This window comes from Acanthisitta chloris, unplaced genomic scaffold (genome assembly GCF_000695815.1).
Source record: "Acanthisitta chloris isolate BGI_N310 unplaced genomic scaffold, ASM69581v1 scaffold918, whole genome shotgun sequence".
In the NCBI taxonomy this organism is placed as follows: domain Eukaryota; kingdom Metazoa; phylum Chordata; class Aves; order Passeriformes; family Acanthisittidae; genus Acanthisitta; species Acanthisitta chloris.
Genome location: NW_008688450.1, coordinates 45,891 through 67,536, shown reverse-complemented (window position 1 = coordinate 67,536; position 21,646 = coordinate 45,891). Strand labels below are relative to the sequence as shown.

Below are 21,646 nucleotides of genomic sequence, written 5' to 3'. Positions count from 1 at the left end.
GAACTCATGCAATCAGTGGTGGGTGGGCTGCTCCCACTTCCATTTGAAGCAGCCCAGTGGGGTAGTGAGACTTGTCTCTGCTGGGCCCTTCAGAGGCAGCAGGAGCTCCTAGCATGGGCAGAGTCTTCCTTCAGACCTGGATGCCTAAGGCAGGCACTGACAGTGGTGTCACCTGCCCACACCATGCCATAAGCCATCTCTTAATTGCTCCCAGATCAGGCTGGGAAATGTTAACATGTGTTTTGTGTGATCTCATTATCTGTGTTTAAATTACATGGGTCTGGCGCCTGGATACTGGGAGTGCGGCCGTGCATGCTGTGGAGGATTGAGCCTAGTGCAGCTTTGGCTTGGGACAACCAACATCATGTTGGCCAATTCCTGGCCCCAGCAGGGGCGTTAGCACAGTCTAGGCACCATTCTCCATCAGTGCTTTGGAAGCAGACACATTAATTTGGAGATGGATCATGTTTGATGGTGGACAAACTGTGCCAAGAGGTGTCAGCTGGAGAGCAAGACCTATATGGACTTATGAGGAGCATCTGAGCGAGCCTGGAGAAAAGAAGGCTCAGGGGAGATCTTATCACTCTGTAACTACCTGAAAGGAGGTTGTAGTCAGGTGGGGGGTTGGTCTCTTCTCTCAGGTAACAAGTGGTATGACAAGAGAAAATGGCCTCAAGCTGCACCAGGGGAGGTTTAGATGGGATATGAGGAATCCTCGCTGAAAGGGTGATCAAGCATTGGAACAGGCTGCCCAGGGAAGTGGTGGAATCACTGTCCTTGGAAATGTTAAAAAAATGTGTAGATGTAGTGCTTATAGACATAGTTTAGTGGTGGACTTGGCAGTGATGGGTTAATGATTGGACTTGGTGATCTCAGAGGTCTTTTCCAACCTTAATGGTTCTGTGATTCTATGAATTAACTGTCTGGACATGGCATTTCAGACCAGCCTAATCCCAGGTTTATTAGATGACATAACTAACATGGTCCCAGCATCATATCTGCAAATTTTTTTTGGAAGAAACAAAAAAAAAAGTTTGCACAGGGAAGAAAAAGATCTGACTTCAGAGAAGTTTTTAAACAAAAGCAGAAACATTCAGATTCTGTCAGCAGCAGCAGAGAAGAAGACTTTTTGCCCCAGCAGGCAGAGACTTGTGCTAATGAAGTGAAAGGATCTGGCAAGGTCTGTGAAGAATTCAAATCAAAAGTAAGTAATGAAGCATCTGCATTTGTTGTGGGATTTTCTTGAGTGAATGCAACATCACTTGTTGGGTGAGAAATGCATTTCTGCGAGAGGGGCGATTAGCACGGTGTTCTGACAAGTCCTCCCAAACCTGCAGGTTTTGTATCAAAGCTCGCTTGAAAAATCTGACTACTGAGGCCTGTGCCAGACTTCTGAAGGTACTTCAGGACCCATATGAGCATAGATATTTATGGCTTGGCATTCTTTGCTAAGTACAGATATGCTAGAAAAGCAGGAGTATGGAGTGGGTGATTTTCCTGAAAGAGAGCAGGGGAAGCTTCTTGAAAACATTTTCCTAAGACATTTTTCAGGCAGATACAATTTTGCAGGGTGAAACAGGGTAACCTGACAGAAATTATTGTTTCTTGGTGACTGGACAAACTTTTAATCAGATCCTACTGGATTAATAACAAAGTCTGAAATATGTGAGGATTGGATTTGCACAGAGATACCAGGACATGGTCAGCCTTTCCTCAATGTTTCAAAATGTTAATTTTGAGTCTCACAAGCAGAATCTAGTGCTTGTGTGAGTTTGGTAAGCCCTTCTGTAGGGAGAAGGTTAACGAGGGGACTGAGGAAAGATGGATCCATAGAATGCAAAATACAGGACCATGAGAAATTTTGGTGGTTTTTTTGGGTTGTTGACTATTTGAGTATTGTTTATGAGCTGTAAATAAACACATGTTTAAGAGCTGATCCTATGAAGTGTTGACCTGCTCCAGAAAGTCTGAGCACAGACAATAGTAACCAAGAAGCACCAGAAAGTCCTTGTCTAGAGCTCACTGCCTGGCACAGACCTTGATCCATAACTTTATCAAAACATAAATGCAATCTTTTTGTTGTCTGAATTTGTCCTTTTAAACGGAAGATATGGCAGAAGTACTTTAATAAGAAAGTATTTAAGGTCTGAATTGTCCTCTAGGGATATCCATTTCTTTCTGTTGCTTATTAGGGAGCCTGTTGTGACCATGCTACTGAAGTGTTTTGGTTAAGCACTTACCTAGGTAAAATGAATGTGAGTATTCTTGTATGTAGGTATTAAAGGCGCTTTGGAAAGCAGCCTACAGAGTTTGGGCAGGACACCTTTAACCTAAAATAAGGATGCCCAAGCCTTTCCACTGTCAGAGTCATGCTGGAGCCTCAAAAGGCCCCTGAACAGAGGTAGTTATCTAAAAAGAAAGACTTCAAAGAAAGCAAAACTGAAGTTAGTGGCATTTACTTGTACCTTTGCTGCAGAATAATGAGATGGTGCAGTCATTGCCTCCAGCCACTGTCACTGCAGTTATGTCTCTCTGACATTGTGTTGCGTTTGAAATCTAGTGGTTTCGATGCTCACTGGCTGTATGGGGTTCATGCACAAGGCAAGGTGCTATTTTGGTTTCTCATGGGCAGAATTTCAAGGAGATGGAGGACAGTAAATCATGCTGAAATGGAAAGGCCCAGATTTTTCAAATGGTGGGGATTCAGGAAGCAGGGCAGTGGAGGGATCACTACTGCATTAATTGCTCTGAGACTGCTTTTGCTGGAAGCAGGGAAAACTCATGCAGAGGTGGTGTGGTTTACCTCCTCTAGAAATTGAAAGAAATAGTTCAAAGAAGCAGTGAGAAATTCAATGGCTTGTGTGGTTTTTTTTTGGAAGTCTTGTGCCTTTGAACCAATAGATGGATCTGGGATCTAACGGACACTCATCTTGCATGTACAGGGCTGAGACACATGCATGGAACTGCTTTTAAATGTCAGGAGTTTGGCAGTCCTGAGTATTCTCTGTCCCTGTAAATAAATAAATACACTGTGTGTGTACTTTTAATCTAAGGTATAGGATGTTTAAGGAGATCAGAAATGATCAATAAAATTATCTATTCTGTCTCAATTTGTGGCAAGTGAGATTTATTTATTGCTGCTATGTGATTTGAGGGCCAAGGGGTTATTGAAGTGTATAGAGACTTAGGTTTTAATTTTACTTGACATGGTGGTGTTTGGTCAAAGACTGGACTTGACGAGGTCTCTTCCAAACCTAATGACTCTGTGATTTATTTTATTTTTCCATAGCATACGTGCCTTAGTTTCTAAAACCACCAACCTTCGGGAAGATGTCTAAAAGCGCAGTACAGGTTTCAGCAAAGCACAGCTATGGCTTGTGCTTCTAAACTTAGAGGTGCCTCTGCAAATCATCCTGCTATCAGCAGACCCAGCATATCCTTGAAAGTCAAGTTGGGGATGTGTTGCTGTAGCACTGAAACCTGAAGATGTTCTCTGCTGGTGTAGGTGTAGTCTACACTACATTTAGCAGTGGCCATGGATGGTTTCCAGTAGCAAATCTGGATATGGCCACCCTGTTTTAGAGGCTAAAACAGTTGATGAGAATGGTGGAGAGCAGTCCCATGCCAGTGCACCTCAGTGCTAGGGAATAGACACATTCAGTTTAGCAGGGACAATGTAGTCTAAGACCCACACCCAAAGCACACTGAAGCCTAGAATCAAGCCCTGAACACACAGAGGACTTCAGTCTCCAGGGTACCTTTTGGGATCATTAAAAAATTGCACACAAATCCAATTATTTCTCAGGTAACATGCTGATTTGGTTTAGACCTATTAAGTGTAATTACCGGGTAGGCTGAAGGAACAGATAATTAGAGGGAATTGACATACTATTAAATTGGTCTAACATGAATTCCCTCTAACTGAAATCTGGATTCACCAATATTATTCAAACAATTCAGTGTTTGTTCATCCCTCTCACTTCAGAGACAGAGAACTGTGTAAGATCGTGTGTTATTGTAAGCTAGGAAATATTTGTTCTGTGTGCCAGACTTTCTGGAGGGTCTGTGTGATCTAATCCTGACTGGGACAGGATCCTGACAGGATCTGTGGGGCTGCCCAAATCATGCTGAAGAAATAACTTTACCTCTCTGCATCCCAGCAATACAAATTGCAGAAAAAACCCTGCAAAACTGAAAAAAAAAGTGGCTGATTTTACTGGGGTTGATTGCTGCTCTGGGGTATTGTACCAGTGAGGATCCATCTGCCCCTGCACAGCAGCTGTTTGCCCATTGTGGCTTTTTGGTCGTTTGGTCACATTCTTGACTTTGCTTATTCAAAAGTGCCAATGCTCCTGAGCAAGATGGGGACATAAGTGCTTGCCCTTCTTCACAAAAGGAACGCTTAGGATGAGGTGTGTTGTGTGTTGTCTGTGTGGCCTTTCACTGGCAGTGCTGTTGAGAAAGGAGAAGGCTCCTAGCCTGTTTATGTGGCTTCCCCCATGAGCCTCCCACATAGTGCCTTTCTCTTGGCTCCTTGTTTGCCATTTCCAAGCTGCCCTGGATGCACCAACCTCTTTTCAGCTCTGAACAGCCTAAACTGTAGCTTCCTGTAATCCTATAGTGATATTTTCTCTCTTTTCTGTTAGGCAGTTGCTTCTTTAGCTTATGACTTCAAGAACTCTGGGAAGAATAATCTCCATTCAATGGGCTTTTAAATAAAATTATTATTTTTTTAAATTTAACTTTAAAATGCTGTGTGAAGCAGATGGATATGATAATTGGAGGATGGTGGGTATGAAGAACCCCTGTATGAATTGTCCCAGTGGTGTAACAAAGTGTAAATCCAAACTTTGCTGCTCTCCCTTCTATTCACAAATGTAAGCCCTAAAGCCTTTGAAGTTTCAGAAAGCCTGGATTGTGACCTGGGCTCACATTGCAGCTCAAATCCCTCTGTAACAATACAAAAACATATTTGAGAAAGGCACATCAAGGCTCTGAGAAATGTATCTGGGAAGGGAACCCAGTTTGTTGGCAAAGGTTGAAGTGGCAAAAGTTTGTGAGGGGATAGGAGGAAAGGTGGTAAGGCAAGTCTCTTTGTTCTAGCTTGGAACCCATAGCTTTGATTTATGGTAAAACGTTTGGGCTGAGAATCAACCTGGACACAGTTTTGAAGAGAACAGGCTTTCATTCTCTCCACCACAGATTTAATAAAAATCTCAGCGGCCCAGTGAATCCTTGTGAAAAGTCAATATTGTTTTATTTTTTTCAAATATGGGAATGCCCATCCTGATCTCCTTGCCAAAATCTTGCTCAGGTAACATTTATTTTTCTGAACGGCCTTAGGCAATTTTAATTAGAAAGCAACCAAATTTCAAAATCAATTAGGAATTAATTCCAATTAGATCATCTTCTGATAAAAATGTCATCTTCAAATTTATGCTCTCTTATCATATACTGATAGAACTGCCATTCTGTGTCCCAGGAGTGTCTGCCTTTTGGTGAGGATGTGCCATGTTTTATGGACAGAGGTACTTCAAAACTTGTGCAAATAGCACAATACCATTACTGGTGCCAGAGCTATTCCAGCTATCACAGAACTGTGAAGAGTAATACTTTGTGTTGTGATTCCATGTCTCTTGATGAATCGCTCATGTCTGCTCGCCAGTTTTCAGGTGAATTGCCTGAAAAGTATGGAAAGGACATTTTGGAAGGACCACCTAGGCTTTCAGTGAATGCATCTTTTTCACCTCTTAAGTTCCATACAACCCATTCCTTCAGTGTTGAATCTTGTGTGGGCTTTGCTGTTGACTCCACTGGGCTGAGGATGGCATCTTTTCTGTTAAACTCAGTGAACACAGCATGAAAAGTCTCACCTCGTCACCCACCCTCAAGCCTTTCATTCCCTGGGCAGAATTTGAAAAACCCTGTGAGCAAGAGCAGAGGGCTATAGAAAGAACAGGGGTTTTGTACAACTTTCAGATGAGAGCAAACGGGGACCTAAATGTATTCCTGGTGCCTTTAAGGCTGGTGATTGATTTTAGTGCTGGGATAGACTGGTAATTCAGCAGTCATCAACCCTTTCAGAAAAGCATTAATCTCCCTCGTTAGACAGGTTTATTGGTGGCAAGAGAAGTTCACTGCATTGTTCGCTGCATTGGTTTTTGGTGGGCCAGGCTTTCCAAAGCAGTGCAATGGAGTTAGGGATGTTTAATGGGCACATCCTTCTGGCCCAGCCACCAAGGCAACAGAATAAGTCTTTTGCCTCCTGTGTTCATCAGCTTGCCCTTGCTTATCTGTATCATTTCAAAACTGTTAGGGTGGTGCAGGGAGTGGAAATTTATAAGGGCAATAAAACCTTAGGCAGCAACCACTGTGGTGATGAAAAGGTGTAAATAATGGAACGTTATAAATAACAGAGGACAGATCCATCAGCCTACAGTCGGGGTCAGAGAAACGTTAATGCTAACAATTAATATTGTTTTAAGCCGTTGATGCACACCGATTTTCAGGAGCTGTCAACTAGCCCTATCTCTGTAGCACACTAATCACTTGACTGTCAGGAGTGGGATTAAGAGGAATGTATGATTCCATTGTCAGCAAATGCAGAGATTACTGTCAGTTTAATTGTAAATACAATTATAAAGTTACTATAATATACTAACTAAAATAATAAATAGAAATATAATTACATTATCAATAATGTAATTCTATTATACTATTATTACTGTCATCATTATTTCCTGCCTCCAGGGAAAAGGAAAATGCTGCTGACCCAGGAGAGTAAAAAAAAAGAATAAAAATAAATCCCATTTTTCTTTCAAACCTAATCAGTCAGTTCTGATTGACGTAATAAGGAGTCAGTGAAGACCTGCTTCCTACTATGTAAGTTTGCTGGGTCAGGTCTCCAGTATCCAGATGCGAACCACTAAAAAATAATAAGAATAAATAAGAATAAATAAATAAGAAAAATTCTGAAATCTGCCTAGATTGTGTAAATCCCAGAATTGTGACTTTTACAGATCCCATTTGTCCATTGGCATGTAAGTTTTCTGTGGGGTCTTGGGGGAAAAAAACAAGGAATAAAACACCCTCTTATGCTTTGAATTTTTAGTGAAGGACAAGGAAGGGATAGATGAGAGTCTTTCATTGCTGGGATAGGTGAGTCAATAGCATTGCTAGAAGGAACTGGGAGCCTTTGCCCTCATGTACCTCAGGAGATCCAGCCCATCCTTAGGCACTGTGGGCACCTGTAATACCTTTCTGTACTGATGATGGAGACTGTGTGATGGCTGGTGCTTTGGGGATCGGAAACAGCTTTGGCTAATTGGCAGAGGCCAAGTGATCTGGGAGTCTTCTCAGAAGAGAAAGGAGTGTCCTTGGAGCAATTAACCAGAAAACAATGAAACCATGTTTTAAAAAATGCAGTCCATAAATCTAAATCTCAACACAGTCCTTTTATTTAAAGGTTTGCAAGCTTTGAATGATAGATTTCAAGATTTTCTGGCATGCTTGTGAAGAACTGTGAGACATAAAGCATGTTCCAGAAGCAATATGCTTATAAAACCAGATTCAGATGCTGCAGAGATTGACTTTTGTGAAAGTTTGGATCTGTTATATTGACTCCACAGTTTAAACCATGAGTGTAAGACTTACAGAACAGAAAAGAAAATTTATACAGTGCTTCTGCAGGGGCTCCTGTATATGGACTCATTCAAGACAGCAAATATAGTTCAATTCCTCTCCTCAAAAAACTGTCTATTAGGAAAAAATAGCAGAGAAAAGAAAAGCTTCTATGGGGTGGAGGCATGGTAATAAACTCTTTCCAATACTGTGCATTTCTTCAATATTTTTTTCTGTATCACTCCTACATTTGGTTTTTAAATTATTTATACATTTTAAGAGCAGGTATCTCCTGGTATTTTCAGCTTTTCATCAAACAAATGGTGCATCAAGCTATCCTCATTTACACACTTATTTTTTCTGCCTACTTAAAAGACACTGGAGGTTGTAATCTAATCATACCTCTGGGAACTGGCACTTCTAAAGCATCTGTGATAAATTTTGGAGATTTGGTTACTGTACTTATCCCAGCTACATTTTTCTTTCTTCTCAGGCAAAGCCATTGAGGGAATACTGTGTGTTTAATTATTTAGGACAGTAGTGAACTAGCTTTTAATCCAGTAGGCCTCATTTTCCCATATCTGTGCTCTAGGCAACCCAATGGATTATACGTGAAAATATCAATCAGGTATCCTTTTAATGTTCCTGTGTCAGAATTAGTATCACCATTATTTTAACATTTGGAGAAGACTGTTTGGATGATATAAGACTAAATTCTCCCTTTCAGCTATTTTAGTAATAACTTTAAGCAGCATTACTCCAGATCTACCCCATCACTGGGAGAGCAGAACAAAAGTGCTGTGAGCAGTGGTATTAATGAAATCTTTTTCCTTATATATTTCAGTAACTTCCTTAGTGTATCTTTCCCATTTTTTCATTGCAGTAATGAGCAATAGGCCATGCTTCCTATGTTGCCTCCTATGGTGTAGCTAGTCCAGACTTAGTTCCATGCTAGTCAGCCAGGTAGTACATCATGCAGGTTGACTGGCAGGACAATATGCAACCAGCCAACCAGCTTGGGCACTGATTTGGCTCTCTTCTGAAATTGGCTACCGGTTCTTAAAAAATGTATAGGGACTTAACATTTGTCATCGCAATGCTTCTGCTAAATTTCACTGAACTTTAGCCATCAGGTTCTCAGGTCCTTGAAAGCAGGACTAATAAATGGTGGGAAGGAGGATCAGAACACCAATAAATCATGGCTGCCTCAGAAAATCAGCCCAGTTTCATTAATGGAAGTGGTACATTGAGAATTAAATCTGTCCCAGGCTCCCAGGTGTTTTGTTTAGGTCTCATCTCACAGTCTGGTGCACATATTTTGGTATTGTTCCCTTTTTCTTCCTTAGAAAACCATATACCTCTGTTTGTCCAACAGGAAAGTGCAACTAGGTGCATCTGAACTCTACTTGGGAAATGAAATGTAGCAGTTAATTTGCAGCACTGCCAGGCTTTTCACAGCAGAATACAAAAGGACAACTACTTCAGACTAATGAAAGTGACAGTGGGGAGAGGTGCCTTTTAAACTCTACAAATTGCATGGGTGCATCAGGAGTGTAATTTTAAAGGAATCTGACAAGGTCGTTTGCAAAGAACAATCTTCTTACTTGTCGAAAAGGTTTCAGACCTCCAAAACTTGGCACTCTTGAGTTTTCAGGGTACTTCTGAAGTTGGCAATCTGCCTATTTAATATAAGTCTGGACTGTCATCCGAATTGCATCTTTCAGAGTTTCAGATTAGCTTCTGCAGAAGTAAGTGGTGCATGCCATGCCATCGAGGGCAGCAAACTTCAGTTTTTAAAAGTTAAATTAGAACATCTTAGCAAAAGGTTTCTCAAGGGAAAATTGAACTGTAGTAACATTAAAAGGTATTTCCATGCAAATGTATGAATTTGTGACACTCTCACTTTTTTATGCTCCAAATTAAAGGGATGATCCTTTTTAGATCCTGTTGAAATCAGGATGATGGGGGAATGGCTGAATATAATGAGGAGTTATGAATTTTGAGGCAAGAAATGTTCTTTGTTTTGGATAGTATGCGGTGGAACAGTTAACAAAGCTGGGATGAAGGTGAGCAAGGCAAAAATTGGCCTAAAGAGAAGTTATTGGCTAACATGGAGTGCAGTTTGATTCTGAAGGGGCATCTTGGGTACAGTCTCATTAATTTAACAGTTCTAACCTAGGTAAGAGAGTCTTCTACGGGAAACAGTCCTGACCTGATAAGAAATTAGGCAAATCCATCTCTGTTTCCTACAAAATCTCTTTCTTTGCTCAGATCTTCAATTCTAAGATTCAAATCTTTTAGGATTTTGTGAGGAAAACAGATTTCTCTTTACATGTATTTCCAGATCTTTGATCTGGGAAACAAGGTCAGCTATTATGCACTGATTATGAGAAGTATGCATATTTTAATTAGCAATATTTCATAATTTTTCCCACTAGCTCTGTTCAAAAATATAATTTTAGGCAAGGATGCCTAAAATTGCATTAATGCATTGCATCACTTTGTTAGACACAAAATCTTTTTAGGAGCTTTTATCTCTAAGGCCTTGCAGAGATTGGGGCAATTGACATTTAGTTTGGAGCTTCCCATGATCATTCAGAAAATTGTTGTGAACCGTAAGTGAAAATGTTCTTAAGACATTGGCTAAATGTATTTGCTATAGGTCATATAGGTTAATATTACTGTACACATCCCATAATTACAGAGGGTCTTCTTGTTTGCTTTACTGTTTGAGAGAGCCCGATTTCCCTTTAGAAACATTTAGAATTGTTTTCCTGTAATTGTCCGAGCTATGTTATAATTGTGTCATATAATGACCTTTAAAAATGTGTCTAGTAAAGCCTGCAGCTGTTCCCTCCTTGGGTTCTCCCTACCGAGTTATATTTAAGCCAGTGTCTCTGAAACCAGGCAGTAATAAAAGGGATATTATCCTTAGCAAATATCTTAATCACAGTAAATCTCTGTTGCCCTACAAATGACTGCATGGGGGATTAGAGTGGAGTAAGCCATTTGCTGAATATCACTGCCACCTTTCCTAGGCCATTTAAGCGTGTTTAATTTTTCAGGGTGAAACATGAAACCCACTAGTACAAATGTTTGCATTTGGCCTGAATTATATCCAGACTGTAACAGTTAGAGCAGGCTTAGGACCAGATTGTGAGTGATCTGTAGGAGGCCAGTTCTGCTTGGGAGAGTGAGAGAGAAAAATGCACATTGGTTCCCAGCTTTCTTATGTCACTTACGCTGCCTTGGTTCTTTTCAATTTTTATGTAAGGCTATTGTGAGATGAAGTAGCAGTAAATATATGGATGATGCTTAGCTTTGTATTATTTAAACATCAATCATAGTCCTTACAGCCATCCAGTGCCTGGGAGGCACCAGTGTTTGTCTTTGGTTCATCCTGGCTAAGATGGAGGTGGCAATATCATGAAGCAAAAAATGCTTTCAGGGACTTGTGTCTTCCATAGCATCATTCTCTATTTATCCAGATTTCTATCAGGTTGCCCAGAAACACTGAGACTACCTGCTCTCCAGTGATCAAGCTTGAGAGAACCTTTTGGGAGACTGAAATACTATTGTGTATTTCATGCTTTCTTTATAGTTAATATTTTTTTCTTCCTTTTAAGAAAGCAGTGTCTCCTCTCTGTGCCAGCCCAAGCAACTGCAGCTCTAACCAGTTTGGACTCAGCCAGAGCCTTGGAAACTGTCAGCTCCAACAGGTGTTTCCTAGGGCACAATTTAGTTACTGTAATGTGGTATCTGTTTCAGGTGGCACAGTCCTCTTACTCCACACTGCAGTATTCCAGGAGCTCATCACCCTTAAACTGCACTGGTTCCCAAGGATTGTGCACTCAGGTTTGCCTCCCCAGTCTGATTTCTTGAGCCATCCCTCAGGCAGTTTCCCCCATAAGCCCTGAACATGACTTCCCAGAGTGGCTACAAGGGTATGAACTGCAAATGTGAGAGAGTTTTGTTGTGCAAAGGATCATGGAATCACAGAATGATTTGGGTTGGAAGGGACCTTAAGGGAACTAGGGTCATCTAGTTCAAAACCCCCTGCCATGGGAAGGGCACCTTGAACACTTCCAGGGATGGGGCATTGACAGCTTCTCTGAGCAGTCTGTGCCAGTGCCTCACTACCCCCACAGTAAAGAATTTCTTCCCAGTACCCAATGTAGACCTGCCCTTCTTCAGCTTAAGGCTGTTCCCTCTTGTCCTATCTCTACATGCCCTTGTAAAAAGTCCCTCTCCAGCTCTCTTGTAGCCCCTTTAGGAATTGGAAGGTGCTATAAAGACAAGCTGTTGTTGATGGTCTCATGCCTACTGGTCTGACCTTCAGTAGAGATGTGGATGTCTGTTTATCCTGGTGTCTTCTGGGCTCAATGTAATACTCACTGTATTTAAATACCAATCAAATTTCCAAATGGCAAGCCATGACCAGCAGAATTTAATAAATATTCTAAGGACCTTAAATCAGTCCACAGGACATGTGACTAAGCAATCAGTTATACTTGTTAATTGGGAGATGTAGCTAATAATAACCCAATTAGAAGAGGAAATTAAGTTAGTGCCTCGTAAGAAATAAGACCTTCACAGAGGACTCTTTCATTAGAGACTTCAAAATTGTTCTTTTTCTGAAGTTAATCAATTAATTCATGTTTCAACCACTTCAGCCAGTCACAAGTATTCTCCTTTTCTGTGATACCAGTTTAACATTAGCTGTGTATATCTTGTCCTATTGGAGACTTTTGTGCCTTTGTGCTTTTAGCTTGAAATCGTGGGGTTTTTTTCCCTAAGGAGAAAAAAAAGTCCATTAAGTCTATAAGGTTCTATTATACTCTGTTAAATTTTATACTGTATAGCCATGTTAAACTTGGATTTAATTTCCCTCACAGAGCAAACAAAAATCCTATGGGAAACAATTATAGGTGAAGATGAAATTCCTTAGTGTGTTCAGTGTATTTTTCATACGCTTTCCTGGTAATTGTGAATTAAGTACCTACGTAGGTAAACCAGTGTTCACAGCTGTATGAAGTTCTTCTCTACCTACATACTCTGAAATTGCCAAGAGCTTCTATTTCTGATTTCTCTCACTGTTTTACACACTCAGTTGGTCATGGGTTTATCCCTATAGGAATTGCTGAAGGATGTGTGTTTGCACAGACTCTCCCATGAATGACTTAAGTCTTAAATCTGTCTTCATCTACAGGGATGGATCAGAGAGTGTTTTCACATTTGACATATATTCTAGAGGTTTGAAAAGTTATCTGCAGTGGGATAAAAACTATGATTTTTTGGAGTTTTTTTATAAAAAGGCTGCAGAATGTGAAGGAAGCTTATGTTCTGGAATAGAGTCGAGGGTTAAGATTCTCACATGGACTGTGAAGGGATTTCACATTCCAGGTGATGCTCTGATTGCCAGGTAATAGGCTATTTTGAGGGGGCTATTTTTGGCTTCAAGTAGGAATTTTCATGTTGAGCATGAGGAGTCATTTTGTTCTAAGATGTTTCTTTCAGATCACCATGTGTTTGTTTTGGTACAACACATGTTTTCTCCATGCAGTTTCTTCTGAAAAAATATAAGCTAAAGTAGAAATTAGCCCTCCATTGAGCATGGATTAAAACAGCTGATCTCCTGAGGGGTCTTCCAGCTTAAATTTTCTATGATTTAACTTTGATGGAAAATTCCTCTCCACCTCCAATAAAGAAAAAAGATTTTTGAACTTAGAGTTACAATACAGTAAAAAACCTCAAACAAAACCTTAAGTGCTAACTGCCATGGTCTAAACACACAGTATTAAACTGTAAAGTAATTATTAGCTACTGTTCTCTGTTGCTGAGTAGTTTGATGCATATGGACTTTGCCTAAGTTCTCATATATATACATATATATATGTGTGTATTAGACACAGAGAACCAGTGTCAAGGAGAGACAAAAGTCACATCTATGCTAGGAAACAACACAGGGCCAGAAGCCCCATGCACTGGCTGATGGTTATGTGTTTGGTTGCTTGTGTGTTCTGTGGCACAACTTTGACCTGGTACAACTAGAGGCATTCAAGATGGCATGACTGATCATTCTTGGGAGGTTACCATGGGTCACAGAGCCTTTCCATTAAGCAATCTGGATACTGTTGTGACTACATTTCTAATGGTAAGTAACATAAGCAAGTGGAAGTGCACTCTACAGAGGCTGGGGAGGTTGAGATTATGTTCCTGGCTGTGCCCTGAGTTGGCTGGGGTGACCATAGACATGTTACTTCAGGTTTTTAGTCTTTTTATGGCACTTGTGTTTTCTTAGTTGCTTTCTTTCACACTTGCAGATCTCTAGCTGTAAAGACTCAGCTCTTCAAAATAGTGTTTGTTTTCCTTGGTGTGTTGGCAGACACACATAGAGAGAACCTATTCTAAATTGGGACCTCTAGAGGTTCCCATAATCTAAATAATAATACTAGAGAGGGGGGAATGACATGTGATTCCTTATGAAATGCTTGTCCAATCTCTTTGAGAGATGTAAACAGAGTGACTGTTCTGTGTGTGCCAGCCTTACAAAAACAGGAGTGTATTTTGCATTCTTGGACTGACCATTTCAGGAAGGATTTGGGGAGCAGCTTTCTTATACCTGTGTTTACAACAGGCAAGAGCTGCTTTCATCATAAATGAATTTAGTGTAGTTCCTACTGGATCTGCCAAAGGAGAGCTTCTGTGAAAAAATAGCTATCAGGCATGATTAGGTTTGCATTTTAGCTGCTGTGATGTGAATAAACAATTGGCACATCTGTGGATGACAAAGGCTTTTACCTTCCCTTGCCACAGGCTTCTAATATCACCGTGAGGAAATCACTCAATTGCCTTGCCTCCTCACATATTTGTCTGCAACATGAAACTGCTGGCTGTTTAGTGGAACTGACACATGCTAGGTTAAAATATGTTCATTAAATGTGCTGATAATACCTGAGAGAGAATGCATGGTGGGAATGATCAGTGTTCCTTAGCAAATGCAGTGCTGATTTTGGGGTTATGCTGGCAGCTGATGTGCATCTCTGGGCGTGTGCCCAGAATCACTGCTGCCTCTGCCAAGCTCACACCGTGGGGAGGTGAGAGGTCTCCCACCCTGCTGAGTGCCTGTCTCTGGATCATCTCAGTAATTAAGTGTTTGTTTCCTTCCAGATGAATACAAGAGTAAAGTAGCCTGTGAAGACGACAAGCTGAGGCTAAGCTGTAAGAAGAGCATGGTGATAGCCATTTACTCTGCTATCTTTGGGAGGACACAAGGAGGCAGCCTGGAGTGCCCATACCAAAACCTAGGGATGCCCATGATTGGTAAGCAGGGGAATGGCTTGACAGAGCATGCTGATCTGGGCAGGGTGATTTCATTTGCTGTCGTCAAGGTAGAGCTGGCACAGATTCCCATTAGAAAAGCAGGACTGAGACATGCAACCTGCCATGATGGAGCTCCTGGTGTGTTGTACCTTGGCAACCAGCAGTGAGCTTCATCATGAGCACCAAACTGAGGTGTCCTAGCCAAGTTATCAAGACACAGGCTTTTAGCAGATTCATCAGATTATTTGCTTGAAGGTCTTTGAATTTCTTGTTCAATTTTCTGTCCTCCTGGTGGTTCATACACTGAACCTCTGACTAAATATGGAGGAGCATATTATTGGTGGGTCGTGGACCATCTGTGTCCATTGAAGGCTTGACATTGTTTAAACTTATACTGAAGTTAAAGCAAGGGAACAAATTCAAAAAGCAAGTTAAGCTTCATCATGCTACGGTTGGCTTACAGTACCTCTCAGGCTATCATAGTCTCTTAAAGTTATGAGCTAAAGATAAATAATTGAAAAACATTCACTAGAACTGTCTGTTCTTGAGCCAATGTGAAATGACTTTGAATATTTTAGGCTATAGCAGAGAGAGCAACAGTCTGCAGTACAAAACTCTGTGTTCAACATTCCTCATTATCCTTCTCTGCAGAGTTGAGAGGGAATCAACTGGTTTCCCAAAGGAATCTCCTCCAGAGGGGAAAGGCTTCAGAGGGGACTGTACAGAGAAACTTATGTTGCTGCTCTTGCCTGTGCTAGGTTCTGTGCATTTGTATCTGGGGATCTTTGGCTTCACAGCTGCTGATCCAGTGCCCTAAGGAGTTAAATGCTATTCAAATAGAAGCATGTGAAGTGACTGCTTGGAAGTATGACATGCAGATGACGGGTGTCAGGAGGCAACCACAGGTGGAATCAGGCCAGTCAGGTTATTGGTGCAGCATGGCAAATGCCTTAGTTGCATAGTGTGAAAATCTGAGTACCTGCTACATGAGTAGCACAGGGTCTCCTACCCAGTCCCATGGCCAGATGCATGACTGCAGAGTCAACATTATTTAACAAGTTACCTCCCATCTCCTGAAGTGACTGGTGTCCCTGGATGTGCTCCTGTTGTCCCCCAGGCATCAGGGTGCAGATGCTGAGACAGGTATGTGTGACAGGTTAGCCTAGACCTCTTTCCTGTGGTGTTTGGAATGGGTTAAGAGTGTGTGCAGTGGTTCCTGTGGAAGTGCTGCTAGGTGAGAACTTGCTGAGTCAGTGAAACTGGATGGATTTCTGGAGTAAGTCTGAGCACCCCACTCCTTTGTCCTTGCTGAGAGAGAAGGAAGAGGCACATACCAGTGGCAAGGTGCCAGCACAGAGACCCCGTCTGCAATGTTAACATGAAGTAAAACTCTACATGAAGTCATAAAGGCAAAGTTTTACTCTTCTTTGCCCAGATACAAAGTCCTGAAACTTGTACTGGCTGAGAGCTGGGTATGTAGCACCAGAAAATGGGACAGGAGACAGTGGAGCTGGGAGAGCAAGCAGCAGGGTCTGACAGCAGGCCTGTAGATGCCATAGCATCTATAACGCTTGTATGCCCTTCTGTTTTCAAACTGGTCATGTGAGAGCTACAAATTGGGATGTTTGCCCAAGAAAATTAGGTGTCAGATCCTAGAGTGCAGCCCCAAAGTCTGCTGCTGGGATCAAGGCAGGGCCTTTCTCCAGTGTCAGTGTCACTGTTTTCTTAAGTGAAACCAGTTACGAGTGTGAACTCAGTACAAGGCACTGTAACACCAAGCCATGCGTGGGAATGCTGAGGGAGCTTTACACTAAAATCCAGGACAAGGTTTTAAGCTGTGAACTGATGCTAAAAATGACTGAGTTACTGGACATGAGCAAATATCCACATGTTTGCAATTTCTGGGGTCTCAAGCATCTTAAGTCAGCCTAGTGCTGCTGGGGTGCCAAGGGAGTAGGTGTCTCGCCTTCATAACAACAAAGTGGGAATGGTGCCTGGGACAATGTCTGGCTGCATGCCCTGCATGGCTGGGGAGGATAGGTGAGGAGCTCGCCATGGAGCAGTGGCTTCCCCAGGTTTACCCAGGTGCTTGGACACTGTGTGTGTAGGGTGTAAGACAGACTATAGCTGTTGAAGCTGATGTTTCCCTGCATGCTGAAATCCCGAGTGTGAGTGTGGGTGTAGGTGTGAACTTGATTAAAAAAAAAAGAGAGTAAGCAGGTGGTCTTTCAACTCACCATGCTCCAGCCCTCAAATCCTAGTGGTTCTGGTGGCTCAGGAGAAGAGTGTGCAGCTGCTGCCACTTTAGTGGCACAGAAAACTGTGGAATTCAAATCAGCCAAACAAATGGAAAATCTCAAATGTTTGGGATTGGTTGTTCAGGTCTCTTCAGCAACACTTCATCATAGAATCATAGAATCACAGAATTTTAGGGGTTGCAATGGACCTTACAGATCATCTAGTCCCAACCCCCTGCCATGGGCAGGGACACCTCCTCACTAGACCAGGTTGCTCAAGGTCTCATCCAGCCTGGCTTTGATCACTGCCAGGGTTGGGGCACTTGCTACAGGCAGTTTCTGCTTATCATGACCTTCATGTACTTGGGTACTGACCTAACAGGACAGTGCTCCAGTTATGCAGGAACAGGAAGGTGAATTGTGGCTGTGGTTAGCGCTCCTCTTCGCCCCACAGGAGAAACTGGTGTAGGATCCATCTGCAACCCAAAGCATCAAAAAGCATATTCACACTGCGCTTTCCCATGGCACGCTGCAAAAAATCACAGTCCTGCCTACAGTTACAGCAGTGAAGTGAGGGGGTTGTGCTCCCAGCTGCCACAAGTAATCATGGGAGCAGCATTCAGGGTCCCCCAACCTGCTCCAGAAACTCTGCTTCAGCGACAGGCCTGCTTAGCCCAGCAGGCAACTCTGTTCCTTCAGAAGCAGGTGGAAATATCACAATTTATAAATCAAAGCTTTCTCTAGCTAGAGAACATTTCCCTGCACGTTTCCACTGCCCTGCAATGCAGGGAGGGTTGCTCCATGACAGCCTTTGATCCCAGATATTCACAACGAGCTGCTCTTACAAATATGACTGGATGACTCAGACTTTGTGGCAGCATCCAGTTCCCGTAAGGCAGAACCCAGCTATGTTCTGCACATGGAGGATTTATTCTGTTTGAATTTCATGGGGCTGATGATTTGTGTCAAGTCTGAGCCTTGGCAAAGGGCCTTTCACTGGGATGTAGGTCCTAGACAAGTTTGCAGTTATTATTTATATCCAGGCAGCGTGAGTTACTTGATGAGCGAAGAACTCATACTTGCCCCAAAGGTGAAGGTTATAATTTCTTCCTCTCCTAATGAAAAACAGTTCAGAAAATTTGATTTTTTTTTTCTGGGGGCAAAATACACATTTGGATTGAATTTAGAAATCTGCAGCTTCTACAGATAAGGCTTTTAAAGAACTGAGGTCTAGGATGGAGAGGAGGGGTGGCCTGATGCATCATTGCATATATTTCTGACTCTCCCATAAGGTAAACCAAATGATTCAATTTGTGTTGTTTCTGCCTTGAAAAATAAGACCTTGTACTCCTGTAGAAGTGGTGAGGAGATAAAGTCCACACATGGTGATTTTCCTGGATTCTCCAGCCACACGACATACATTAGGTTCTCAGGTGGGTTCTGAGGTATCATAGCTTTGCAGCCCTTTTAACCCAGATATCATTGTGCTGCTTTTGGGTGATTTAGGATCCCCAAGTCAGACTTCACATGCTGTCCCATGCCATGCCAGACACATGCTTTCTCTTTGTCTAATGTCTCTATGAATGTGCTTAGCATCTGTGAAGAGAAAGTTATTGTGAAGAACTCCATCCTATCCCTGTCACGTTAAAGACAAAATTTGCCAGAATCCACTTCTAACTGGAAACATGCTGAAACTTGTGTTTCTGTCCGTAATGGGAAACCCCTGCAAACAGCTGGACCCCTCCTTGAATGCCTTGGGAACTCTAAAAAGCTCCTAAAGGAATTTGACCTTATTTGTAACTCTCTTAATAAAGCCTCCACTTTGCTGCCAGCATGTGCAGAGAGCATACACAGAGCATAGGGAGGTCTCTGAGGAAAGGGCAGTTTGCAAGCAATGAACCATTAATATGCCTTAGCCTAGCAAGCCCTTTGCCCCTTTTTCTTGCTGTTTACAGCTGCCTCTGCCTGCATCTCCAAGTGTCTTATTTATACCAAGAGAAGCCAATTTAAAAAAACATCCTTTTCCTATGTGTATCTGAATGCAAGGTAATGATCTAATTAGGAGATTGAGGAGGAAGAACCTGAATTTAAAACAATTGCTCTTTTTATCACTTAGTGGAGTGATCTTTGATCATATTCAGGACACCTGACATGTTCACGGTATTAATTTTTACAGTAGCTACCACTCTGAACTACAGAGAATGAGACAGATGTATTCAGCTGACCCCTAACATCAGACTCCAGGTCTCCTTCTCAAGGACCTTGTCTCTCTCCATCACGTATACAGAAAACCCAAAGCAATTTAATTCCTCATCCTGGGTGGAAGGAATCTGGGTTTGGTTTTGGAGTAGGCGCGAGATCGTGGGAACCCTGGCTCCACAGCCTAGCTCTGGGTCATGGGGCGTGGGTTAAGCCGAGTAGTCTGCTGAGAATTGAAATGTCCTTGTCACTTAACATACAAATTCTCTCTTGTGCCTCAGTAGGGGCAAAATGGATGTGTTTACAAAGCCCTGAGGAAACTCAGATGGTCAGTGGTGCTTTCTAACTCATTGGATCTGATAACGAAAGAGCAGTGGAATGAGTTCAGCAAAGAAACCAGGACTTTAGGTACTCATTCTGTGGCATTTTTCATTCTAATGCAGTGACAGAAGGTGATCCAACCCAGTTTGTTTTGACTTCCTCCTCTTAAAGCAGATGTATATATGACTTGAAGCAGAACCCTCGTGTAAATATTTATTGCACCATATAAATAATGGATCCTTCTAGTTTGTTTTTCTGTGATCAGATCTTGCACATGAATAAGTCTGAAATACGTGCAGGAAAAAAAATATCCATTTTATTCCATTTTCCTGCCAGCACAAGACCTGGTTTTAAGAGACTGCTGCCCCTCCAGCTGTGCATTTCTGGCTCTCTTCTGCTTCAACATCCGTGACTATTTCCATCTTGTGTTTCCATCAGTACCAGTTTGTGGCTGTACTCTAATCTTGGTCTTAAGTCAAATACTTAAAAACAAAAGGTCTCCAAACTGTGGAGCTGGATTGATGACAAGTAGTAACCTCTAGCAGTGATGGGGGAAGAAGAGGAGGACTGGGGCAGCAGAAAGGGACAGGGTATCCACTGAAATCTGTGCTGAACAGATAATGCCGTGTAGCACGGCTGACCTTTAGCATATCCAACTGCTTGTGGCTGAAATGCTCTCGTGCTTCGTCCTGATTTCACCACATGGCCTTTAAAACAGCTGTAAGGCTGGGTCTGTGGGATGAGCAGCAGGCATGGGAGGGAGTCAGACTGCATCATTCCCCTCTAAGGTGCACACCAGGCTTTCAGAGCACCCCTGCCCATAGTATGACTGTGTATGCTTCATGTACATGCAGTGCTGAAACTATTGTGTGTATAAGCTCATGATTAATAACATGTTTGTAGACGTCAATCTGTTTGTATGTAGTAAACCCCACAAGTATCCAAATTTGAAGGCTAAATAAATATCAGTTGCTGTTTAATTTGCATATCATACCTTATTAAATTCAGATTGAAATGCAATTCCTACTTAGAATGTTGAGTTAAAGTGGGACAAAGCCTGTTTTCAGAAAGTTGTTTTTCAATTTTAGATACTTTATGTGTTTCACTTTTTGTCTCAAAACACCAGGAGGTAATTAAAATTACTTTACAGCTTTTTCTAGAAAACTCAAACTATTGTTGGATTCCATAGAGTCATAAAAATGATTTATAAGAAGTTGTTTTTATATGCACACAATAGCAATTTTTTAAAAAAATGAAAAAAATCCATTCAAATGTGAGTCTGGGTAAGACCTTTCCATAAGCCAAGGTTTAAGTTGGTTTTAAAATGCTGTTTACAGTGGAGTATGACCCCATGCAGTGGTTGTACATAAAAATTCTGAAAGTAATAATTTAAATAACACTAGCAGGCTGGGTGATGCTATTGGTATGATATTTGAAGTAAAGTGGATATTTGTATCAGTAGTATCAACTTCTTTAGTAGCTGATCTTATAAAAGATCCCTATTGCCCAACTATTAGTGAAAATATGCAGAATGTAATCCTAACAATAAAAGAGCAGAATTTAAGAGATTTAAATCTATAGCATCTCAATTTATGTCCATGGAGTTGCTCTGAATGAAAACCAGTGTAACTCGTTCAGAACTGAAAAAGTTCCTCTTAAAATAATTCAGATGTCACTCAAGGATATTGCAAAATTACCACAATGGTGAAGCTGAGCCTGAGAAACAAAGGCAATGTGAAAGCTATGAGTTTGCAGGCACGCCATACTTTATTTTAGGAACCAAGGGCAAGAAGTGACTTGCAGGCTGTTACTTGGGTAGTCTCAGACCTTGCCTTGCCTCAGCCTAGATCTAGGCAGTTGTTGACTACCCCCATGTTCAGGAAAAGACTTTTGTTGGGCTGTAATGAATAAGAAGGACAAATTAACTCAAGGACTTCACAGAGCAG

General features: G+C 41.7%; 1 protein-coding gene across 1 annotated transcript in view; it reads left to right on the top strand.

The window, feature by feature from the left end:
- Positions 1 to 21,646, top strand: part of LOC103808231 (protein eva-1 homolog C-like) — a gene marked incomplete at its 3' end in the record, with an annotated part of 72,833 nt that overhangs the window by 13,005 nt on the left and 38,182 nt on the right. The window contains exon 3 of the mRNA XM_009081002.1: positions 14,791 to 14,943. Within this exon, the coding sequence (XP_009079250.1) occupies positions 14,791 to 14,943 (153 nt within the window). The remainder of the gene's footprint in view (positions 1 to 14,790; positions 14,944 to 21,646) is intronic.